Here is a 26,954-nt window from a genome sequence, read left to right as displayed (position 1 = left end):
TGTGTCCTCATATGAAAAGAATACGGAACGATCAGTTTTGTAAAAATAAATCAGAAGTTGATTACTGGTTGGAGGTTTATGATCTTTTCATATGATAAATATTCAAACAGTGAGAATCCATGGTGAAGAACGAAACAAACAAACATCATTTTGAATAAATGCAGAAACCTCATTCCAAGCCAATCAGCAATAATGTTTCTATCCACAAAGCGAAAAAAATAAGGTTAAAAAAGGGAACTCAGTGACTCAAGAAGACACTGCAATGAAAGTAAATGTATCAACTGGTAATATTAACAAGATGTAAACAAGGGTTTACAAGCTTTCAACAGTGATTCAAAATCAGCGGTTAAATAAATAAAACAACAACTGGTATCAAAGTAATCGCTTATGACTACATGTGTTCCAAATCTCCCAATATGGTCCTCATATTGACGTTTGTGCTTTTGGACTGCTTAAACTTGTCATTAAAAATGATAAACCTGAACCAATACCATGTTTACGAAAAGCTGCGTGAGAGGGGTGAACAAATATCAATATGTTTGCTGTCTAATACAAGTTTGATATCAGGAAACCATCCAAACAGGGTCATTATTAAGGAGCAGAAGAAACACTGAAGAAAACATTGTTGCTACTTTTTCTTCTCTTTGTCCCGCCTTATGGTTCATCTAGTGTGAATACAGCACCTTGTTTTGTAAAATATTTTTATTTTGTATTTTTAAATCTCTATGTGTGTGTATTTATGTTTGTTGGTGTGTTTGTGAGCATGATTCCTCAAATGGATTTTTACGAAATTCGGTACACATTTGGACTATGGTCCAATTTAGAAGTAATTACTTTACGAAGGGTTAAGATCGCAGGAAGATCACGAAATAACCGGATTCTGATTAAACTACATGAGAGTATGTAGAATATTATTTGTCATTGTCCTGCTAAAAATAGTTCGTGTCTGTTGATAATAAGGAACATACGAAGACATTTTCGTAATTTTTTAGACCCAAATACAATCAACGCTGCGTAGCGGAGGAAGTATTCGCTGTCCAGAGAGTTTCTCTAGTTATACAACAGACTTATTTGAAGCTTGCGTAATCATTTAATAAAAATAAACTGGAATATATAACTCCAATGACCTGTTTTAAAATTTTGAAACGTTTTAATTTTTACTTTCAAAGATGAGACTTATAAGTTAGCTTAACACCATAAAAGTTGTACTTAATCGAAATATTAAGTCATCTGGGCAGTCTTTAGAGCTCACTCTGAGTGAGTATTAATAGTACAAATTTCTAAATACAAACTACAACCTTGATTTTATTATTGTAATGTTTTAGTAATAAACTAATAATATACTTTAGATATATTAAATTCGTTTTGTACAACTTATAATGGTTTTGTTTCTTTTGAATTTCGCGCAAAGCTACACGAGGGCTGTCTGCGCTAGCCGTTCATAATTTAGCAGTGTGAGGCTAGTGGGAAGGCAGCTAGTCATCACCACTCACCGCCAACTCTTGGGCTATTATTTTACTAATAAATAGTGAGATTGACCGTCACCTTATAACGCCCTCACAGATTACGAGACAAATGCCTTAACCACCTAGCCATGCTGGAACAAATTATAATGGCAGGAAGTTTCTTATATATATATACATATATACTTAACAGCAGTGTATTTATGCTGGAAAATAACTTTGTGAAATAGTTTATTTTTCGATAATCAAAATTCTTTTCAATAAGCACTTTGTTCAGTATCTCAAAGTCTAAATATTGCATGTGAATCATTATACACTTTGCTGTTTAATTTTTACCAGAGTCATATTTACAATTTCCTTTAATTTTTGAGTATTTTATAATGTAAGAGAGTAGAAGAAGCTCTTACCAGCAAGTGTATAATGATTCACTCTGTTGGAAAGTGTGATACTTACCAGTACAAGTGTGTCCCCAACCTGTACCTATAAGGAATTCTTTTGAACAGTCATAGAATGACGTTAAAGGAAAGCCTGAAACCTTTTTCTGTCACTGTAATTCCAAGCTTTCTGTTCACGATAGATTGGCTAAACGTACACAGTATCCTAAGGGGAACTAAAGGCTTTCTGTGGAATTTGGATCAAGATTTTTCACTTGTCAATCCATCTCTTCTATGCTATTGTGCCTGTGAACCATCACAGTATTATCAGGACGACACCAGGTAAAATCTTGCATCTGGACAAAGTCTGGTTTGACTGCATCCAGGAAAAAAAAATCATACAATCAGATTTAATGCATCTTTAGTAACATCAGAAATAGGGCCACAACACTTACAATTGTAAGCATATTTGGTAAAATAAACTTTCGGAACCTATAGGCCCATAATCATGTAGCGACCTTTAATGATAGATTTATTGTGCATCATCTTCGATGCATGTTGTTACCAACTGTTGATGATGAATTTGTAGATTCGTTCTTTGACTAAATTGTTAGTGCGGTAATACTGCTCCTAATAAGACTTTATTACCTTATGAGCTAATTAATTGCTCGTAAATATATGACTGAGGAAGATGCTGTTGTTTTGATTTAATCACAAAGCTACACAATGGGTTACCTGTGCTCTGCTCACCGCGGGCATCGAAACACTGTTTTTAACGTTGTAAGTCCACAGACATACTGCTGTACCACTGGGGAGCTTGACTGAGGAGTAACCTTGTATTTCATAATCATCTATTGATATTGACGCTGCCCAAAACGTAACTGAACTGCTATCTGAACGGTCGCATTTAACGATATGTTAATGTATCTCCAGCCATAAAGCTATCGATCATCTGTAAAAACATTAAATCATAACTTAAAAAGTAGAAACATAGTTAACTTACACGACGTACAAGAAGATTCCTGTTGGATTTGGATCACAACATCTCATTTGTCGATCCATTTCTTCTATGCTGTCTTGTATGTTCCTAACCAATATTTTTGGTTAGCTGGAAAATGACATTAAAAAAAAATCCACTTCCAACTTATTAGGTGACAAAACTTGACACACTCTTTATGATAGTTTGCACTAATTTACACGTCTGAAACAAATGAAGAAATTTGTTTCTTACTATTTGGTAATTAATAATAATAATATTAAATCCAAACGATTTCTAACGGCCATTTTGTAAAGATAGCGACCATCGTGTAGCGTAAATTACTTTCTCCGACCTCATCTTGGCTGTGTAGTGAATAGTCCAGTACTCTGATACTGTGTCCACACTTTTCTCACGACTTATATGTGTGTGTGTGGATCTGGCTGTACAAAATGTGTTATTTTTTGTTTATATGTGTGAAGTTTGCACGTCTATCGAAAACCTTGGATTGTTACTGCAACAGCTGACACTGTTAAGTAGTTATGTAGAAATAATGAGAGAAATATATTGAAGATATCAACAAAACATCTAATGTTTGAAGTTGAACATGAAGTGAAGTTATTGTCTTTTCAGAAGATGGATCAAGAGTGAAATGTGCTTTTTTTACAAAGTGTATAAAGTGTGAAATGTACCAGGAGAGTACTGTCTTTTCGCAGGATGTATATCGATCTTTTTAAATTGCATTAAGATTTTTTCTCAAACCGTATTACAGATTTGACACATTAAGTGTATGTTTGAATAATATTCTGTTAGAAAATATTCCACCATATTTTTACTGTAACTTTATTTCTAAAATGACTTCCATAACTACTGTGCTAGACCATGAATCCAAGGTTCAGTGGTTTGCGTCCCATTCTTGCAACAAAAATATTAATAATGATAATTTTCCCTTCTCACATTAAGGCAGTAGGTATGTTATAACAATAACGATCAGAATCTAATATTCGTTTATAATTTCTCAATAGCTAGCGGTAGGGTGGGGAAGCTGTTGATTAGCTCCTTTTCTTCTAATCCATTAGCTCAGAATTAAAAATAGATATTGCAGATGTCCCTTGTGTATATTTCCGCAAAAATCTGAAAGAAATCAAACTAATTATAAAATTATCCATAAGAATATTTTTGAATGCTTCTTAAAACTGATGTCATTATATGACATTACTGTGATAGTGAAATGGACGAGGTTAGTTTATACCTACCACAAAAGCGTGACGCTGTACGTTCGAGCCAGGCCATATACGCGAAATTTTCAACACATTTACATATTAGGTGTTTGGCAAACATCTTTCAGTTCCCCATAGTACATTATATAATGCTATCACCAGTTCGCAGTTCTTAGTAAGGTAGAGCAAACGTACTATTTTCGTGATAAAAATCAGTGAAATTGGCGTTTTTGTACCTTAAGCTACTCAAATCTTGTCACTCCAAAATAAATCTGAGTTCCATTAAAATCTCTTTGTGCAGCAAGAAAACAAAATCAATAAATCGTGATCACTAATGTACAAGAGGAACAAATTGCCCCTTGACATATACTGTACTGCAGACAATTTTAATTTATATTTTTATTTTGTAATGAAAAATACATGTTTGTTATGTTGTAAAGGTAATGGTAGACTAAATAATAATCTATTGCTCTTTATAAAATAGAAAAAAAAATTCTAGTCAACGCGTACTTGAGAAACATGTACACTCATGTGAAAAAGTTAGGACACCCTATGAAAGCCTGCGTATTTTTGTAACATTTTTGGATATACAGATATTGAATCTCAATTTCAACAATACTGAAAGATTATAGGAATATAACTAAACAATTAAAACTGAAGAAAAGACTTTTCAAGATCTTCTGTAAATGTAATTCTACAAACTTGCATATTCTGAGGAAAAAGTTAGGACACCCTACCCCCTAATAGCTAGTATTACTCCTTTGGCTGAAATAACCGCAGTGAAACGCTTTTTGTAACCATCTACCAGTCTCTGAAATCGATCTGAAGAACGTTTGCCCCACTCCTCAATGCAGAATTATTTCAGCTGTGAGATGTTTGAGGGGTTTCTTGTATGTACAGCTAGTTTCAAGTCACCCTACAGCATCTCAATGGGATTAAGATCTGTGCTTTGACTCAGCCATCCAGGACTCTCCATTTCTTAGTTTTCAGCCAGTCCTTGGTGGATTTACTGGTATGTTTTGGGTCATTGTCGTGTTGTAGGGTTCAATTCCGCATCAGCTTTAATTTTCTTACAGATTGACTCACATGTTCCTCAAGCATCCTCTAATACACAGTAGAATGCATGGTGGATTCTATGATTGTGAGCTGTCCAGGTTCTGCTGCAGCAAAGCAACCCCAAACCATGACACTTCCACCTCCATGCTTCACAGTTGGTATGAGGTTCTTTTCTTGGAATGCTGTATTCGATTTACGCCAAACATGTTATCTGTTCTGGTGTCCAAATAATTCAATTTTGGACTCATCTGTCCAAAGAACATTATTCCAAAAGTCCTAGTCTTTGTCTACATTCTCTCTGGCAAACTTCAGTCCTTTTTTCAGATAAAGGATTTAGTGGTCGAGAAATGTTACAGACAGTAAAAAAAAATATTTAACAACCGAGATAAAAAAGGTGATAATTGTGTTCTGATTGTTTAAATATGTGGAAATAAAAAGCTATCTTATTAATAAGTACAGATGGAACGTGTTATGGATGTTACTCGAATTACATTGATAAAAATAGATATTAAAATATAGCAAAGATGGAAGGTTCCAACATTATATTTATTACCTTATGATTAGTATGATAATATCAAAAGTAATTTAAGAAGTGGGTGGTTCCACTCCCATAATCATTTTGAAAATTAAATAGGTTTCAAAACCTATTTTGAATGTTAAAGATACATTCAATCTGTTGGCTAACAGTCACCTTATGTACGGTTTGTTAACAATATTATGTAAGAGATACTGGTCACATTAGAGATCAAACTTAGCGACTGGATATAGTAAAAAAACTTTGGTTGTATTTACTTTTATTCATTTGAATATATAACACATATAATCAAATATCTTTCTAGAAGAGCCTCAGTGAAATATCTAATTAAAAGCTGTAGGAAATATAGTTCGTATACTTATATATAAATAACTCATATCATTTTTTATTACAACAATACAATATACATGCATGAATTTTTGATTTCGTTGAATATGAGACTATACAGAGACTAAATCTTAGAGAAGTGAAAGAAATCGAACTTGAATTGTCATTCTGATGACTCATATCTTGGACAATCTGTTTACATACATCTGAGTTAAGTCGGATATTTACTACTAAGTTATACACTGAATATAATAGCTTATCGAAATAAATATTTTCAGAAAAGTCTTTTATAGCAAAGATTCTTAGCTTAAGCACTTTCTAAAGACAGTGTTTACTTTAAATGAGATCTCAGGATCTTTCTAATAAGACGCTTTTATTTTTTGTGTGCACGGATTTGTATGCCGCCGTACAAGCTTCTGATTTAAAAAATATTCTGAATTTGAGGATGACTGGGATCAGAAAGCAAAATATATCACAGACCTGCAAACGTATACTTCATAAACATTGTTGGGGGTTTTAATATCTGATTTTCCATAATTCAGCTACGCAAAGTGATATTCTTTCTTGTTGTTGTTTTCTATTACGTAAGAATTGCTTACAACTTGGGGAAATAAACCTTTTACTAAGATCAAATTATTATTTAATTTGCAACAATGAAGACTTTTTATCATTATATTTTCAACGAAAATACAAACCAACAGCAGGAAATGTTGTAGAATTTCGCGCAAAACTACTCGAGGATATCTGCACTAGCCGTTCCTAATTAACCACTGTAAGACTAGAGGGAAGGCAGCTAGTCATCACCACCCACCGCCAACTCTTGGGCTACTCTTTTACCAACGAATAGTAGGATTGACCGTCACATTATAACGCCTCCACGGCTGAAAGGGTGAGCATGTTTGGTGCGACCGGGATTCGAATCCGCGACCCTCAAATTAGGAGTCGAACGCCTTAACCCACCTGGTCATGCTGGGCCTGTAGGAAATGAAAGAACTTGCATCCTCATGCATCCTGTTTTTTGTTTGTTTGTGAAATCTACGTCTTTTAGTCTCAAAACTACGAGCTATGGTCTTTCTTTTATATATTGCATAATGACAGTTTGTGAAAAATCTGAAAGGGATTAAGAAAAATGGATATAATTTTCGGATTCAGCGTACAAAAATTGTTGTAGAGCATGTAAAAAAATTAAGATAATAAAACCATCGTAGTTCTTTGTAATTATCTTATATTGGAAATAGCCAATACATTCTATATATGTAAATTATATCTCCATGAATACTTGTAACTTCCATTTATTAAAGAAATCATATGAAAATAAATTAAAAACTATAATATGTTATATTAAAAAGACTGAACTTATTACAGATATAATTGTATGAAAGTTATATGATAAATATTATTAAGACTAGAAAACTTGACTGGGAATATAATGTGAGTAGTAATTAAGTAAAAGAATGTTGTATAACACGATAATACGATGAACAAAACAAAACAAGATGATGTGTTGGAAATAAGGGGAAAAAATATTGAAGCTGACTTAAGCCAAGTAATGATTAACTACTCTTCATCTGCTATAATACCTCCAAGATTTTGTTAGAGCAATCACTTTGATCTGTTTTGAAATCAGGATTAAACAAGCGTAATTTTGGTGGGATACAACAAAAGATTACAATGTTACTGACAGTGTTGTAAACGTTTTTGCTGGAGCTTGATTATAACCACTACACCATAGTATTAACTATTATCCTCTTATTCAAGAAATTCCTAAACAGACTAAGATTATTTTGTTTCCAAAGAACGGGATGGCACTGAGGCTTAAACATATATTGAGCTTGTTTTTGTTGGATACCTGTGTTAAACTCGTTCCACGTCAGGACCTGGTGTAACTTTAATGAACCATTAGTTATTTTATTGACATTATTCAGCAACGTTTAGAAATACAAAAATAATAATAATGTGTTTGTTACACACTCCGTGTGCGGCCTTTGACTTAAAATATTCACTTAGATGGTCTTTGTTAAAAAGCTTTAAATTTGAAAATAAAGCGGGAGTTATGAAAATATTCTACATATCCTAAATTGCTTTCTGAAAATTAGTTATGATAAATTTATACAATATGATCTTTCTGTATTTAAAGATAGAACTTAGGTAAATTATGATTAAAATAAATAGAACACCTACATAATTGAACCCCCAGTGGCTCAGCGGCATATTTTGTAGAAACTGAGTTTAGACACTCATGGTGACAGAGAACAGATAGCTTACTGTGTAACTTTGTGCTTAGCTACAAATAAACAAACTAAATAATGGAATAATTAGACGAACTTTTTAAAAAATATATCTTTTTTCTTAATTAACTTATAAACCTCTACTTAAATTACCTTAATTTTATATTATTACTTCAAAAATATCTTTAAAGTTTCAATAAATTATTATTTTAATACCATGATTGTTTGTTATTAAGCATAAAACTACATAAACAGTTATATTCCCACCTTGGGTGTCGAAACCCGGTTTCTGACACTATAAACTCGCAGACATACCGCTGAGTCAGTAGGGGGATTTCTGTGTGTGATTGCTTTTCATGTTTTTCTTTCAGTCAAAGAAATTTACTCCTTACAAGTTTTATTTCATTAAATAACCTAATATCTGTATTACACTAACACAGCAGAAAGTTGTTTTAGATGCATTGTAATGTCCTTTTATCATACCGTTATCCTGCTATACTCATGATGTGATAGGGTAACTTATAACCTTATGTGTTTAATATTAGCCTTCCATAACATAAATATGTTTATGTTCTCGGTTGTATGATAGTTCAATGGAAATGTTTTTCATAATTTTACTTGATTATTATGTTATTATGTAGTGTTTTACTAAATATTGTTTTTTTTACATTTAAAGTTCTATAATTATGTTATATACAGTAGAAAGTGTTTTGTTTTCTATATGTGATTCATCAATGATGTAATGAGTTATGCTATACCACGTTGGGTTGTTTTTCCGCTCCTGTTTGAAATGGAAATGTCCTACTTTCGTAGTTGATATCTATCCGTTTGTTTGTACAAAACGAACTATGTCATGTACATGTCAACGCATCATATTATGTTCCTTAAGTTAAACTGTTAGATATCATACAGCACAGCATCTTATGTTTCCTAACTTGTACTGTGCGGTATCATAGTACTTACTTTTATCAGTTGTATGATGAGATATAACGTTAAATAAATTTACATTTAAAAACACATTTACCGTAACACGGTTTAAAATGCTGTTCTACAACCCATTTTATCACTTACTTCTATTACAAGTTTCAATAATTAGGTTGAAACGCCACGTTATTCACTCTAATATTCCTGGTGAACAGTTGTAATAATGAAGGTATGAAATAACTTGCTAAAATAATTTCATTATTCGAATAGAAGTTATACTAGATTTGGTACGAGGAATTTTCGTAATGCATGACATAAGTTCATGATGGAAAATTAATAGGAGGTTTTGACTTTGATAATAGATAAAGTTATTAAATCCGTAAGCTGAAAGCATGTGAAGTCAAGCTTTTGTACGTACATGATTTCATATATAATTCTGATAGTTTTAGTAGACAGAAATATGTGGTAGAATCACTGGAAACATACACCTTGGAGACATTAAACAAAATTACTGGAACACGGATCAGAAGAAATCATAATAACTTTCTAGATTTGTGTAATTAGAGAAATTGAAAAGCCAACTGAATCGAATATTTTACTGGTGATTGTCAAGAATACCACATTGACGTTGGGGTAATAAACGAATTACTTATCCAGATATTACAACAGCGTGAATATCTGTTAAGAATCAAAGTGTATATGTCTGTAAATATAGTTTTAGTAATGGGAATACGATGTGAAAGTTAATGAAGTAAAAGTTATAAGTCTCTCTCTATATATATGACAAATAAAGTTGCTGACTACCCATAAAATTGAATTAATACAGAGAAACTATAACTAGAAAGTTCAGTCATTTAGTGTGTTTGAAATCCAACATATAAAATACAATTGTAAAGCTTTTAAACTTGTAGCAGGTCAGTAAGTTTCCATCTAATCTCATCCAGTTTCCTCATTATAAGAAGGTGTTTTATTCTTTCTATATCAACTCTACAATAACATCTCTCTAGATTACTGTAGTTATTACAAAGATTCATAATTACAACGCCACCTAGTGATCAAAGTTCAAATATGACATAAAGGATGGTTTTACAAGGTATGTTGAAGTATTTATCATAACCAATACTATTGTTTATTTCTTTTCAGAGTTAACAAGTATCAAAGTATTCCAGGTATAATTACAAACTAAGAAAGTTTTCATTTGGGTATCAAGTCTAATATACAAACAGTGTCAAAATAAGTTGTTAGTTCAGGGAGTATTTAAAGAGCAATGGTGAAATCACATAACAGTTAGCGGTTAATATTTGCTATTCGGTTGTGTCCTTCACGAAACACAATTGCGAATTTTTTAACATCCCCACCTTACAAGCAATTATATATTAACTTCCACTTATTGTTCTAAATATATACATATATATATAATGAACTAAATGCATAGGGTTAAAAGAAAATTAATCACTTTTGCCTGTCTTTCTAGTCTTGTCATCTGTTTCTCCTTACCAAATTAAGGGTGTTTGTTAATCGTATGTTATTTTTAATGGATAAAAATAAATAAATGAAAATAAGGGTTTCAGATTATTATATTTACTGCTTTTGACATTTGATTAATCGTTTCTCCATATATTTAGTGTACATTTATTAGTACAGCTATAGAGGACGTATTTAATGTCCATAATATATTCAAATGTATCTAGAAAATAAAATGAGATCTTGGTACCATGTTTATATTTGTTTATAAAATTAATAGTGCAATGTTATCACACATTGGTCAGTATAGTGTACAATATCATATCATGGTTAGTTGCCTGACATTTTAGTCAGTAAGATATATTTATGCTGTCAAAAGATATTTTGTGCTTGTCGAGCTGCACCAGGTAACATTGATGATCTCCGAAAGTAGAATGAAGGCAATCTTGGGATCATTTCTAAATTCTCTTAATATGTTATGTCTTAGCATACAATTTTATGTCTTGGTATATAATGTTTTGGCTTAGTATATAATGCTATTTTTATTTGTCGAATTGGTTAAACACAGACAACGTTTTTTAGAATAGAATGAAACCTTTAACTACGATAAATTGTAAAAGCGTTTAATAATTCGCTTGATTGCTTTATAAAAATTATGTTTTCCATAATTTTGGCTGCTTTGAATATTTAAATGGAAGCTTGATAAGCTGTGCTTATTACACTGAGGTCCTGAATTATATTATTTTAGTTAAAATTAAGTATTTTATTATTTTTTCTAATACTGCTGTTTTAAAATGTCAGTGTTTTATAGTTATCATTGGAATAAATATTAAGTATAGCAGTTTTGATTAACTATCTTAAAACATGGTTTTAATTCATATTCATACTAATAGTTATTTATCTATCAACAATAAAGTTTAAGCAGTAGATTACTTACACTAATGTTTTACAACACTTGTTCGGCATATTGTGTTTATTCAAAGTGGCTGAAGAGAGTAGAAAACGTAAGCATTCTAGGATCTGGCTTTATGCCATCTAAATTTTGAGAATGCGAAGGTGGGTACCCTGCTGACCATCTGCGCTGAATATTCTGGATAAAATACGTTCAAAGCTAAGAGTGACCATGCTTCATGCTGTTTTTGGTGGTTTCACAACTACATTTCCTGAAACAGCTCGTGTTCAGTAACATGGCTTTCTGATATCTAGCTAACATCCCCTTTCTCTCTGTAACTACGTAAGCAAAGAAGCAGAAAACGCAGACTGACATAATGGATAAAACATCCTATCGTATGCATTCAAGCGTATTTGTGTTTTCGGAAACAGATAATCGCCAGGGCAGAAAAGAATGAACTTTATATAAACAAGCAGGAAAAAAAGTAATTACAAACAAGACTAGAACACAATAAAAATACTGGTTGTGTTACTCTATCTAATCTTTATAACTAATTATTTTATGAGGAAACTGGAAATAAGGAGAAAAGTTAACTTTAAAAGAATAATGTGTTGATTTTGAGAGGACAGAAATCAAAATCGAAGTAAGACATATCTTAATTTTTTATTTGTTATTGGTCCTCTGATAAAGTAAGAATTTTACTTAATTAATATATAAACATATGTCATGTATATCGAAAGTTAATATGGAAGAAGAAATGAGGATCATTGTAAAATTTTTATTAATCGATTATACCTTGATATTCTTAAAAATAAATATGATGCTAATACTTCTGAAGAATATTTCCAAAAATACACATGACTTAATACTTCAGGAGGAGATTATCAAAAAGTACATATGATGGTAATAATTCAGAAGTAAATTCTAAAAAATGCACATGGTTTAATAATTCGGGGAAAGATTATCAAAAACTACATATGATGTTAATAATTTAGGAGGATATTTTCAGAAATACACATGATTTAATAATTCAAGAACAGATTCTCAAGAGCTCACCTTTCAAGATTCATTTTACATCCTCTCCGAAAAAGGTTTGTCTCGATTTTCTGTCAAAGAATACTTTCTTAAACATTCTTATGCGAACCTGACGGTGACCGAAGAAGGTCGAAACGTTGTTCGCTCCTCTACGTAAACTATTTTCTCAACCCAAACGAGCCGTTTTTACATATATATTCCTATGCGTGTTTTAAAGTCGAAATGTAGTATCAGTTTTACTTGTGGCATTTTCAGGGTACCAAACACTTCCGACCAAATGTGTTGACGCTGCACCAAAAATGCTACATATTTTTTCATAAACTATAAATCGTAAATAAATACCTTATAAATCTACGTTTTTAGCATTGGGTTTTCCAATAATACTTTTTTCGTGAATAATTAGAAGCTGATATTATCAATAGTTAGAAATTGGAAATGCAAATACTGCGTGCAAAATATTTTCACTTCGCAACTCTAACTTTGAACATAGGAAATCTTTTAAAACACAGTACTGTGCAAAAATGATAGGACAAGAGAATATGTTGTCATTCTTTCCATTTAATGTGGACAATTCTTCAATGCCATTACAGAATGTAACTTTCAACGGTATAGTAATACTTCACTGATCCCTGTTGACAAATGGATGATCCAGGGTGAAAATACTTGTACCAAGGGCATGTTATAAGGGTTCTGTTTGAATGAACATACTGATCAAATGTAAGGTCTGAAATAACTGTCATGGTACCACATGTAATGTCTTAAATACAGCAAGGAGGTAGTATATGGTACCGGTATATGCTAGACGAAATCAGTTTAATAGAACTCCACAACTAAACCTTGATAAAAACACTGTTGAACATTGTTTATTATGTTTTGTTGTCATGCCACACGGTTCACAAACGTAAAGAATTGTCAGTAGAGCAGGGAGTTCGCACAAAAACTTTACGCGATGCTGTTTGGGCTCTAAGACAAATTTCTGCAGACTTGAAATGCTTCCCAAACACTGTCAACTACAGCCTAGATCATGAGATCGACACAGGTAAATTTGTAAATAGGAAAGGAAAAGGCGTATCATGTAAATATTATGATACTAATATTAAATATTTTCGTTTATTCAGCCTTAGGAACAGAAGGAAGACTTCCACTGATCTCAAGCACGAGATAATAAACGATCATATACCAAATGATAGAAATCTGTCCAAATTTACAGTATCAAAATGATACTCTTAAAACAGATTATTTTACTATTTAAAAACCTTTCTGCGAAATATATTTATCATATACACAAACAAAAACCAAAGAATTTTCTTGTTAAAAATTACTTCAGCATCGAATTGTATCTCAGTCAAATACAACGAAACTATGATCACAATATTTATGCTACCATAAAACACTGAGCAGAAATGATGACAAACGTAAATGAATAAAATGAAATTAGATCACTATATTAGAAGTATAACCCGTTAGGGTCCGTTTTAGGTTTTTCGCTCTGTTTATACATTAATTACCCTGGAATCTTTTTACATTTCCAAATATGACTTTGGCACATACCTAATGCAACAACAATAACAACACACATCATTGAATCACTTTAGCTTGTATCGTACTGTGGCATTACAATTCCTTTAAAACATGAATGCCTTCTGAAACGTTCGTAAATGGTGTAAATTTTGAATGCTAAGCATAAAAGTTAAGAGCCATGCAAAAACGGGACACCTGGCTTAGAATTTTTCTTTTGATGAAATCTCCTTTATCAAAGGTGTGTGAAAATCATAAGAGATAATAAGCGATATTGCAGATATTAAAAACTACTCGATTCTTTATTAGAACTAGGGACTGCTCATTAGGTTTGGGTGGAAACTAATCAAAGTTGGGACTTTGTTAGTACCCAAAAACATTGATTCGCGAGATACTTTTAGTAGTATATATCGTCACATTCGAATCTTAATTAATGATTAATAAACAATTTTTGGTCCTTTGGCGTATATAGTATGAGCTATGTCTAAGAAACAATGTTTGCCATTAATGTACGTCTCATCTAAATAAAAAAATCATCTGTGGTTATCGAAAAGGGGAGTTTTCTGGCTGTTAATACAGATATAAACTTTTATTCTTACGTAAGACACTGAAAGAGCATCTTTAGCTTCATGTTTTAGGAGAACTTTAGAACTTTAAAAATGAAACATGTTTCAGGAGATCGGATTTGCCTAAGCCAGCAAAAAAAGTATTACCAATCAGCTTTCTTATTTAGCTTTCCGTTTCTTTTTGAAGAACTGTCATGCTGACAACAATTTGTTTTATACAACCTGATAAGCCTGCGCGGTAAAAAATAGATCTAAAATACTTGTGGTATCATTCATATTTATATTTTTTTATCCCTTCAACAATATAGTTTTATTATCCTTAATAAGCTGGTTTGCTTTGAATTTCGCACAAAACTACTCGAGGGCTATCTGCGCCAGCCGTCCCTAATTTAGCAGTGTAAGACTAGAGGGAATGCAACTAGTTATCACCACCCGCCGCCAACTTTTAGGCTACTCTTTTACCAACGAATAGTAGGATTGACCGTCACATTGTAAATTCCCTACCGCTGAAATGGTGAATATGTTTGGTGCGACGGGGATTCGAACCCGCGTTATTTGTTTCTCAAGCAAATGAAATACTTTATTTACTGTTGCGGCTACTGAACTGCTTTAGATTTCTGAAGCTAACATAAAGCGCCCTAGGAAATAATATATAGTTAAATTTATTCTTGAAACCTGCATCATTCGTCAATAAACGTTCTATAATGGTTTCGTTCCAATTACTTTAACGCATTATTCTTTTAGTTTTTATCAAGTGGCCATCAAAGTGACGTGTAGTCGTGGATGAATGACTTTTATTTGAATAAAAAATTCGATCGCCTACGTTAATGTGCTACTCTGATACTGTTTGTGTTTATCCGGATATTCCATAAAAGCATAATCGATAAATAAATTCTTATTGTACACTATTCACAACTTTTTAAAACCAAATTTAAAGTGTTTGTTTTATTTGGTTTATATTATTGCTTAAAATATTAAAACAACAATACAAAACCATCTATTATTAGTATGCATTTCATAAGAGCAATTAGGAATATCAAACTTTGAAAATCAGTCAATAATAATTTAAGCTTCCAAGTAACACAGCAAATTGTATCTTGTAATGTAAATGATTCAGCTCTGTCTCATACTTTTCCGCCCACTTGTGGAATGTGCATTAACATCCGTTCAGAACATGAGTGCATCGTAAGTATTTTGTTAATAACGTGTATTTGTTCACTCACTAGTGTAATACGTCTTATCAGCTCTTTAGAGTGTGTGCGTTTTCTTATAGCAAAACCACATCGGGCTATCTGCTGAGCCAACCAAAATCGAACCCCTGATTTTGCGTTGTAAATCCGAAAACATACCAAACATACAAACATGGTTGAAATGATTATCAATTAGCTGTAATGTACCGACGCGCTTCTCTAAAACCTTTCTTCAAATTAATGGATTTTTTATGATATCGTCATATTACCAAAGGAAATTTTACACTGTACAGAACGAATTTAGGAAATGAAATGCAGGAGTTGAATAGTTATAGAAAAACGATTTTTTATACGAAAATCAAGGTGATATAAATTTGTGGTAGAACGAAATATGCCAAACTACATTTGGACATTGTTAGATGTTACAAATGTAGTGCGATACCACAGAAAATTGATCGTTTTTCTTTTTGAAATGATTTGTAACAGCTCTTTCATACATTCAGATAATAAGGATCAAAGATTTAAAATGACCAAACTTTGATATCCTTTTAACTTTAAAGCATTGAAAAAAAATAGGAATATGGGTCAGTTTGAGAAGGAACCATCCATAAAGTAATCTGCAACATATTGTACACCACTAGTGAGAAACAAACTGCAGCGTCGTGTAACAGATAAGAACCCAAAAGCACAGAGTTCAATGGCAAGATCCGCTCACATAATCGAGAATCTCCGTCTTGAAGTTAGACCAAAAATGTATGGGTCTTCTAAGGTAAGACATATGGTCATACCTCCCGTTCAAGTGTCATATACATATACATTAATGTCAAGTCGCCAGATGAAGCGACTGTAAATTTATGTGTACTCAGGCTGTTGAAGTAGGACATAAAAAACTGTAATTCTTGTACACTAGATGGATTATGGAAAACTAGCGGGGAAGAGTGTTGTGATTTGGAAATGATAGACTTAAGACAGATCTTTTTTGCACAAGTGGTGACATTGACTGTAACGAAATGATGACGCCCCATATTGTTTTGATATAACTTACTCAACCTTCTGTAAGTTTTGTAAGACACATCTAATTAAATTAACCAGTATCATGAGAGTCCAACCGTATGTGAAACAAAGTTGTCAAGTCATTACAATGTTCAAGTATAATATAATTTTACGATATTTTGAAAACAAAACTCCTCTATTCGAGTAATCATTTTCAATTTCACACAAACAGTTGTGTAGTAGTTGAATCTAAACAGATACTACATTTCCGAACAGCATTTAAAATGTATTGTTTCAGTGTTGGTTCTTAAATTAATAAACAAAGTATTTACTTGAAACTTTAAGCAACATTGTAATTTGTTAGCTGAAAGTATTTAGTTTTATCAATGAAACTCATCGCAATTGAATATAGTTTACCCATCTAAATAAGACATATATCATGAAAGTTTAGTTTTGAGTTTATTTAATGATTAAGTTTGATTTTATTATAAGTTATAGCTTTTACAAAAGTGTGGCCTGGCATGGCCAGGTTGTTAGGGTCTCGACTCGTAATCTGAGGGTCGCGGGTTTGAATCCCCATCACATGCTTACCATTTCTTTCGTGGAGGCGTTGTAATGTAACGGCAAATTCCACTATTCGTTGGTAAAAGAGTAGCCCAAGAGTTGGTGGGGAGTGGTGATAACTAGCTGCTTTCTCTCTTGTCTTACACTGCTAGGTTAGGGACGGCTAGCGCAGATAGCCTTCGAGTAGCTTTGCGAGTAAATTCAAAAACAAACAAAAACAATTTTACAAAAAGAAAATCTGAAAAAATCGGTATATTGCCTTTTATTGATATCCGAATCAGCAGATTAGACAACCACTTTATAACGTCTGTTTATCATTAAAATCAACTTAAACAATCCTACTTACTCGATTCGACAGTTTTATTCCGAATTCTTTAAAACGTAACCTTATACTCAATATTCTCAATAGAGAGAATATATATATAACAGCTGTTCTAACTACCTCTCTCTTCATGCCGAAATCCCCCAGATGCACCAAACATGCTCGCTTTTTCAGCCGTGGGGATGTTATAATGTTTCGGTCAATCCAACTATTCGTTAGTAAAAGAGTAGCCCAAGAGTTGGTGGTAGATGGTGATGACTAGCTGCCTTCCCTCTAGTTTTACACTGCTAAATTAGGGACGGCTAGCGCAGATAGCCCTCGTGTAGCTTTGCACGAAATTCAAAATAAACTAAACCAAACCGAAATCCCCACTTTACAGAACATGCTAATAAACAACGCCTATCACTTGCATTTTATTCAAGTCCTAACACACATGTTCTCTTCTCACAGATTTAAACCTCCAAAGAAACCATACAGTGTTGACAAATATCAATTAAGACTGATCATTCCATTTTTTATATAAGAAAGATTCGTAGTGAAATCACAAACTTTAAAAAGTAATTAAAATGTTTTTATCTCCAAGTTTAACTACAAATGATATTATAATCAGCATTCAAAATACAAAATATATTCAGATCTGAAGACTTATTAACAACTTTTACGCGTTCCACAATTGTATATAAATATATATGTCATGGCTAAATGCCACTGATAAAACTATATCTGCTATCTTGTGAACATGTAGGAGTACCAAGCAAAACTGATACAAAATTATCAATTTCCGTACTTCACAATTAGCACAAAAATGAAATCAATAACCTACTTCATCTTGATTACGAATTTCAAAGTCATCTGGATCATCCAATATTGAACTTTTAATTAAAGAAGGTTTATCTATTATCAATGAAGTCCCAGATTTAAATAATAACACAGCTTCACCTGAGCTAAGTCTGTTCTGAACACTTATATAAAATACTGTTATAATACTTGTCTTATCCTATTCTTTTTTGTTTATCTGGTTATCTTCTAATTTACTTTATCCTATTATTCTGTATTTTAATAAATTTTATAGAATATTAAACTTTATTAAATTGTGTACGTAATAATTTACAATATTTCATATAGCTTGCTGAAGATGGAATATGCATATTTTGTAACGTTCAAGAATTAAGTGTTTGTTACTTTACACACACGTAAAATGTTCATTGTTGCTGACATTCATCCGTCAGGTTCATGTTCCCTTATTGTGACATTCAGTTCAGAAAAAAAAATGTTTTTGTTCATGTGGTCATATATTTAGAAAGGTTTATTTTGTGTTTTTAACCTGCTTTTCAAGTTACATCCTATTTCATCCATGTGAAAGGTTGGGCAATGGTTACACTTTATTTTGTAGATGTTACCTGGTGGAGAGCTCGTTATATAATATTTCAATGTGTTTTTATTTACATTCCAGGAGTTGAAACAAATCTAGGTATTATGTTAAGGCTATATTTATGTGCTAGTCTTTTCGAAACATCTGATAGAGGTATGCTAATATTTTTTTATGTATGGGATAGTGCAATAGAATAGGTTTCTTTTGTTTTGTGGATTATTTAATGAGTTTCTGTATTTTTTAAGCGTCTGTTGGCTGTATTTTTAAATTTGTTGATAATTTTTGTAATTACTATAGTAACTTACGTTATTAAAACTTTGATATAAGTGTGCAACTTTATTATCGATGCTTTCTGTGATGCATAAAGTGTATGTTATTTTAAATCTCTATTTGGGATCTTGTTCAATAATTTCTGCAGCAAGTTGTATTGCCTTATGATTTACAACAGCAACAACTAATACGATGTTACAAGTAGCCATATTTATTTACTTTCTATTTAGAGATTCGTGCTTCCTTGATTTACATGGGCTTGCCATGGGGAATCCATTAACAGCTATTTGGGTCATTCTTTTTCATTACAATTTGTCATTTCCTTATATAAACCTGCATTTTGAGTTACATGTACAGATGATGTTTTTTGCGCCTCTAGCTGTCAAGATTAAAAGCAATATTTTTTTCAACACAGAAACAACCTACAAAAGAACATACACTTTGCAGTGAAAAATAAATTGTAAGCTCTAAACAATAGCATTACCCCAATCCATACCCCTAAAGGCTTCACCACTAAAATTCGTAGGAAAACCACATACAACGGAAATTTCATAAACATTTTCTAATCATATAATCCATTAGAAGTTAGGCGCTCTAAAAAGCCTTCTAAATTTAGCATACACTATATGCACCATAGAAAACCGCCATGTATAAGTTCAGCACTTAATAGCTTACGTTAGTAAACCAGTTCCATAATGAAATAGTTACAAAAACTATTAACGGACAACATGCACTTAATAAATTAAAAAAAAAACAATCCATAAAGCAAAGGAAACCTAATCAGTTGCACTAGCCTAAATGCAGAAAATATAGCATGTACCTCTATCAGAAATGTTAAAAATACTACCACAGAAATATAACATAACGTCTAGATTCATTTTCACAAAATTAAAGAAATGTTAAGAAAATTATATAACGAACCTACGTCACCAGGAAACATTTATAAACTAAAGTGTAACGATTGCCCAGTCTTTTACACAACTAAAAAAGAGTGTAACTGGATTGTCAAGTTAAAATAACACAAAAATTGCCAACAAAATCCACGAGCATATGTGTATAAATAGTAGTTTTCTGAACTGAATGTTCCAGAACGAAAATATGAACCTGACGCTGACAGAATAAAAACCAGAGAAACTATATGAGTAAAATAAAACCATCCCATAATTAATAAACACCCAGATATATATCTATATATCTTTGACCGGTATATCCTTAAACATTCCTAATATTATGTACATATCTAGCGTTTTCCATAATTTTATATTTATCCACATGTTTTTGTTTTTCCTGTTCAGCCATAAATAAATATATGTAAAGTCACATGAACTGACATGCACGTGCATAATTAACCATAATCGTTTTGTAAAATGTAAATATATTCTTGATTTAAATACTAATACCTTCTTACCGTTAAAACATGTTTCCTTGAAAATTATCGAAACAAACCTTACTGTAAAGACTGGAACTTCTAATAAAATTCTATTTCGTTAAATGTTGTCCAAACATTAAACTAAGACATTCTAGTAATAACAATTGTATTCATACAAAGATAAGAAGGAGAACTATATCAAAGTGCAGTTAATAATGACGACGACTTTTTACAATAGTGTTTTTACTCTTTCTCACATTCTTTAGCGCTATTTCTGAATAGTTTAACCGATTCGTAATTATAACACTTTCCGTTTAGGTAATAAAAACTACGTAAGGAAAAAAAAATGTTGTTTTTGCTTTAATCATCAAATTAGCAAATTATGTTTAAATCATAAAGACTATTTTATAAAAAGACGTGTATAGATGTACTTTAAAGCACAAGAATTATTTTTACTAAAACATGGTCTTTAATGTTTCACTTTTGTGCTTTGATTCATTCTGATTTTTAAGGTCAGGAATTTCTGTAAAGATTTTGAGCCTTGTCTAGTTACTGTGTGTTACGCCACATTCTTGGGCGAACATTACAAATTACTATGATTATTAGACATATATTGATATAAGTTAGCATATGACTTTTACGTATCTTTATCTGTAATGATACATAGTACAACAATAAACAAGAAAGTTGTTATTTTTGTTGAAAACACAACAAATTTTTCCTTACGTGGAGGGCTTGCATTTAATGAAACAATATGAATTGATCAGTTTAATTATTGTAGTTAGTATGACTTGAAAAGCAAATTAATCCGTTTATTCTCTATTTGTTTGTGTTTTTTTTTTGGAGCTGTCATTAATTACTACTAAAATTACACAATGTTCCCGATATTAAAATAAATGAAGTTTACATTATCTACAAAACAATATACATTGTAAGCTTTCAATTCTGGTATTAGTGAACCTACTGTTACTTATCTAGGTTTTCTTCATCTTTACAGGTACGTTTGTGAAGGTTGCCTGGATAAGGAGAAATATGGACGTTAGAAGATCCCTCCTGGCCAGTTGGTCACTGCTCTTCATCTACTTATACGGAACCGAAGATCTCTGTAAAATAAGTCCCTGTCTTTGAAATATTTCGTTTCAAAATATACGATCTTTTGAAGTGAGAGAAAAGGCAAATAAATTTTGAAATTATAGTTTGAGTGAAATATTTTTATGTTACTAAGAATACAGTTCAAAATTGGAATATATTTTTAAGCGGTATTTAATATTAAATTTTAGATAGGAGACGTAACTACTGAGTGTTCCGTAGAGTACATACAACACAATTTCTTTAATACTGTCTTTAATAGACTAAAGTTAGATAGTTTACGATTACGGAAAAGCTGTGTTAGGAACCTATTAAACCAATATCAAAAGTATGACGTAGAATTTCAGAACAAGACAATCAGGTTTAAAAATCCACGATTGGACGCTATTCATAGATATATTCATATTTTGTCTTGCCTTCACAGACAGTATTGGCAGAGAATGTATAAGACTTGGGAACACTAACATAATATAAACTGAGTACAACTACTATATAGTGCTTTAATATAGTGTGTGTAGCGTTTGTTTCAATTACAAGACTGTAATACTATTACAGTGATCTGGGACGTTTCTATGAAGTCTATGAGATACATGAATCAGAATCTGAATATATATGAGAAGTCACACACTAATTTAATTAGTGAGAAATTTTGTAGTTGTGAATGACAATGACATCGGACGGTGAAGAACTTCATTCATTTGAAGACAACGGCTCAAATATGATGGCTAATTCGTACTCCATAGATGAATCCGATGGAGAGCATCTGTATCTCCTGTAGTGGCACAGCGATATGTCTTCGGACTTACACTACTAGAAATTGGGTTTTGATATCCGTGGTTGGTAAAGCACAGATAGCCCATTGTGTAGCTTTGTATTTAATTCCAAAGAAACAATAAATAAATCAGCATGCTCTTTCGGTTTAGGATTTTCTTGTACAGTAAGTGACTCACCATGAGTTGGGAAATGTCCGTATGGAGGAAGGAAACCAATTGCCACAGATCAGTATCCAGAGGAGTATCTGAAGCACACAGTAACTATGCTAAACAGTTTTCCATGCTTTGGATGGATACATTTGCTTTTCTTATGATTTGTTTGTTACTTGTCAGTTTCTGATCAAAACAAAAATTTCCATAACCCTATGAATTCATTTTGAGGAGTATTTTGTTTCATCCAGAGTTGTGTAAAGACAAACTGAAAAAATACAGTTTGTGGTTAAAAATATGTAAAATAATTAAAAAATGTATCTGTGAATTAGCCACTGAGTAAGTTTCCATCCATTATTTGTATTTCGAAAAGTGCTTCCTGTCAATATTTGGAGAGTATTTGATAATCTTAGAGATCCAAAATCTTTATGAATATTTGATATTTTGAAACTGATATTCTCATTAACCAGTGAAATGATCTTGGAGAATAAAATTAGTATTATATATTTAAGAAAAACTAATGTAATTATAGAATAAGAATCAAATAATATAGTTTACTGTAGCTATTTAAAATAAATAATTGCAAATTATTTCTGCAAATTTAGAAATTTTCTAATGCTATTGGTTTTCAGTACAAAAGTATGACACATTTTTACTAACTTATTATTTGATTTGCATTATGTAGTGTGTACGTAAGTAAATCTCAACTGCAGTTTTTCATAAATACAGGCAATCTCAAGTTTTGTACCAGTTCGTTTCCAAAGATATGTGACAGACGTATCATTTATACTCCCTTACAATTTGACGTAGAAATGGACTTTTATATCCACTTGAAAGATAGATTTATATATGTATATACATATGTCCAAGTCATCACATTCTTGGGACATGACTGTAGTTTTGGACTCATATTATGTTGATGTTATAGTATTCTATCTTCAAACTATATTTCTTATTAATTAGTTTTATAAGCGTTTCATGTATTTGATGCTGTAAATAATTCATCGCTAGTAAATAGCAAAGTATGTTTTCTGCTTTATTTTCCAGAAAAAAGATGTGATTGGAACTTATTTCTGTCAAGATCTGCTTAGAAGGAACTTACTCAGTTTAACCATGATCTCTAATAGACCTAATGAAACAAATGTGGCCCAGACTCTGCATGTGAGTTATTCAAGATCACACTTAACACCACTTGCTTCAAACGATAGCAGTCATGTGTCCTTTCGGACTACTAGTACCCCTTTAGTAGTCAATTTTTCTTCCATTTATGACTGGTTTACGACATCCATTTCTACATTTTCAGAGGTCCCAGGACATCTAGTGGACAATAATACAGAACTTGTGGATGCTCTGTCGGTGTTGTGTTTCAGTAACCAAACTAGTGGAAATGACACGATTTCTTTTGAAAATACCACTAACAGTACAGCTAAAGTTATTGATAATCCTGTATCACCATATGCGTTGTGGCTAACAATATTTATAGCTGTCTCCATAGGTTTGTGCATTATATTGACAGTTGCTGGTAACATCTTAGTTTTGATGGCCTTTGCTGTAGAACGTGCCATTAGACAGCCAAGTAATTATTTCATAGTTTCTTTAGCAGTATCAGATCTTCTTATTGGAATTGTTTCAATGCCCTTTTATGCCGTTTATGTACTGGTGGGTCGCTGGGATCTCGGTCCAATTCCTTGTGACTTGTGGTTAGCTACTGACCACACCGTCTGCTTGGTGTCCATTTATACAGTGCTTCTCATCACCATCGATAGATATTGCTCTGTTAACATTGCTGCAAAATATCGAAATTGGCGTACCAGAAACAAGGTGATTTTTATGGTGGCAGTCACATGGATTATTCCTTTTCTAGTCTTCTTTATCAGCATCATGGGATGGGAACATTTTATCGGTTACAGAGACCTGAACCCTGGGGAGTGTGCTGTACAATTTCTTAAAGATCCTGTTTTTAATACATCCCTTATCTTTGGCTACTTTTACGCTACGTTAGTAGTACTCTTTGTTTTATATGGAGGAATATACAAAACAGCTAGTGACATGCAGAAAAGATCAGCAGCAAAACAAAAGAAAATGCAGAGCCTCGTTGCTATGGGAAGAACAACTGGGGAAAACAAACCAATCGGAATATCAAAAACACAGAGTACTTTATTGAGTCAAGACAAACCAAAACCTGCCCATGCAGGTAACATAAATACAGTGCCCTCTACTGCACAAATGAACCTCCAGAATCCTCAAACTGCAGGACACGGAAGTGGTGATTTGTCAGCCAATCAGAAAACTTTGTCATACAGAACTGGAAATACAGAAACTACCAGCTTCTCAGAAAGGAAAGAAGCATCAGATCCAGACCGATCTAGTAGTCCAATGTTTGACTCTGATGAGGAAAATTATCAAAAGCCAGAAAAAAATAGCAAGCTTAAGCCCTCAGTCAAGTCTGTTCTTCTTAACAATAAACGAGACTTGACTAAAAATATAAACATTGCCAGGTCACCAATTACCGACGAACCAATCCCTAAACTAGTTCCTCCACCATCGGCTGTGCAAAAGCATCTACCTTTGGATTCTGTTAAAGACACAATTAGACACATGAATTTTCTGGAAAATGAAAATATTATCACTCCTACAAACGAACAGTCTTCCTTAGTCTTAGGAGTGATAACTCACGGTGATAACCATAAAGTACTGAACACTAGTACACCAGAAGAAAGATCTGTCAATACCAACGAAAGGCCAAATCCTCCTAAAACCCTTAACTTAGGTTCAGTAAGGGAAGAAAAACCACTAGAACAGTTGGAAACTAATGACATGAGATATATTGATCAAGAAAGTTCTGTTGCTATGACTTCTCCAGCTAGCGAAGCTTTACCTGCAGACATTTCTCCTCCAACAGAAGGTGCTCTTGCGCCACGTACTAAAGACAAGGCAGTGAATACTGATCCTGTGGTCTTTTATGACATTCCTGCTGTTCATTCTCACCAACATCATAAGAAATATAGCGTCGTGAGTATGCAAGTAGAAAATATGTCTGATTTGAAAACGGTGACGCGAGTTGCACATCTGGATGACCTACAACCGATGGTAGACCATGATCAGTCAGTAACAGGGGCCACAACATCTAAAGACTTTTCGAAAACTTGCTCCAAAACAGCCTTTGTTACTTCTTTGGCAAAAAAGCGAAGAAAGGATAAGAAACATGTGAAAGAGAAAAGACAAAAGTCGAAGTCAGAAAACCGCGCAAGGAAAGCATTGAGAACTATTTCCTTCATCTTAGGAGCGTTTGTGTTATGCTGGACTCCATACCACATTTGCGCACTCGTGGAAGGGTTTTGCACCGACGTAGCTGGATGTGTCAATTATCATTTATTCTACTTTACTTATTTCCTATGTTATGCTAACAGTCCTATCAACCCTTTCTGTTATGCTTTGGCAAACCAACAATTTAAAAAGACATTTTATCGACTTCTTCGAGGAGATTTCCATCGTACATAGTAAAGTGAATTTGTTTGTTCAGACCTCAAAATTCATCGGAGAACATCTTAACAATAAATGAAAACTTCTCAGTTTTTCATAGCATCCAATATCGAACATTAGATTTTTATGTATGGTTGACGCCTACTGTGTAATATTTTAGGCCATAAAGTACGTTGATGTTTTTCCTGTCGAAATAATATAAGTCTGAGTATCGTACTAAAATAGAATCTTATAAATTCTAGAAATACTGCTTTTCTTGAACTCTGTTAATGGTTTCAGTTTTTACAGCAATCTGTTCTTTTATTTATATTACAGAAAACACACACGTTGCGGATTAAAGAGTTCATGCTTAGATTTGTTGGTGTACATGTTCATCTTGAATATGTATAAATCAATTATAACTGTTAATGTAAATTATACATTAGTCTATAAATAGGACTATTAAACATGGTCTTAAGATAAATTATAGGTCTTCTAGTAGTAGTGTGTAACACATTCTACTAATTGTCTGATGTATTGTACTGAATCAAGTTACTCGTGAAATAAAAGAATAGTTCCTATATATATATTTGATTATAATATATATAATCAAACACCACATATTGTTAACTTTCAGTATGATATTAAAGCTAATATTAAATGGTTCTATGAATGTGATGTATACATTATTCGAAAGAAACATAGTGCACAACTATTTCACAAAAGTATTACAATTGACACTTTCTTTATTACCATAAAATCTAATTTACTTGATATTATATTGCACTTTATTATTATCAAGTTATATCAACTAATTTTTCA

General features: G+C 32.4%; 1 protein-coding gene and 1 long non-coding RNA gene across 2 annotated transcripts in view; both read left to right on the top strand.

Moving 5' to 3' along the window:
* Nucleotides 1–21,846, top strand: part of LOC143232702 (uncharacterized) — a 142,144-nt gene extending 120,298 nt beyond the window's left edge. The window contains exon 3 of the long non-coding RNA XR_013017676.1: nt 21,656–21,846. This is a non-coding gene — a long non-coding RNA (uncharacterized LOC143232702). The remainder of the gene's footprint in view (nt 1–21,655) is intronic.
* Nucleotides 21,847–23,735: 1,889 nt separating this feature from the next.
* Nucleotides 23,736–26,672, top strand: LOC143231546 (muscarinic acetylcholine receptor gar-2-like). Its single transcript, XM_076466067.1, has one exon. The coding sequence runs from the start codon at nt 23,784–23,786 to the stop codon at nt 26,169–26,171; it is 2,388 nt and encodes a 795-aa protein (XP_076322182.1). The 5' UTR covers nt 23,736–23,783; the 3' UTR covers nt 26,172–26,672.
* The last annotated feature ends 282 nt before the right edge of the window (nt 26,673–26,954 follow it).

This window comes from Tachypleus tridentatus, chromosome 11 (assembly GCF_004210375.1).
Source record: "Tachypleus tridentatus isolate NWPU-2018 chromosome 11, ASM421037v1, whole genome shotgun sequence".
Taxonomy (NCBI): Eukaryota; Metazoa; Arthropoda; class Merostomata; order Xiphosura; family Limulidae; genus Tachypleus; species Tachypleus tridentatus.
This window is presented reverse-complemented; position numbering and strand designations above follow the sequence as displayed.

What these genes read in the sequence shown, in the direction of transcription:
- LOC143231546 (XM_076466067.1), top strand. Translation starts at nt 23,784, where the DNA reads ATGATCTCTAATAGACCTAATGAAACAAATGTGGCCCAGACTCTGCAT.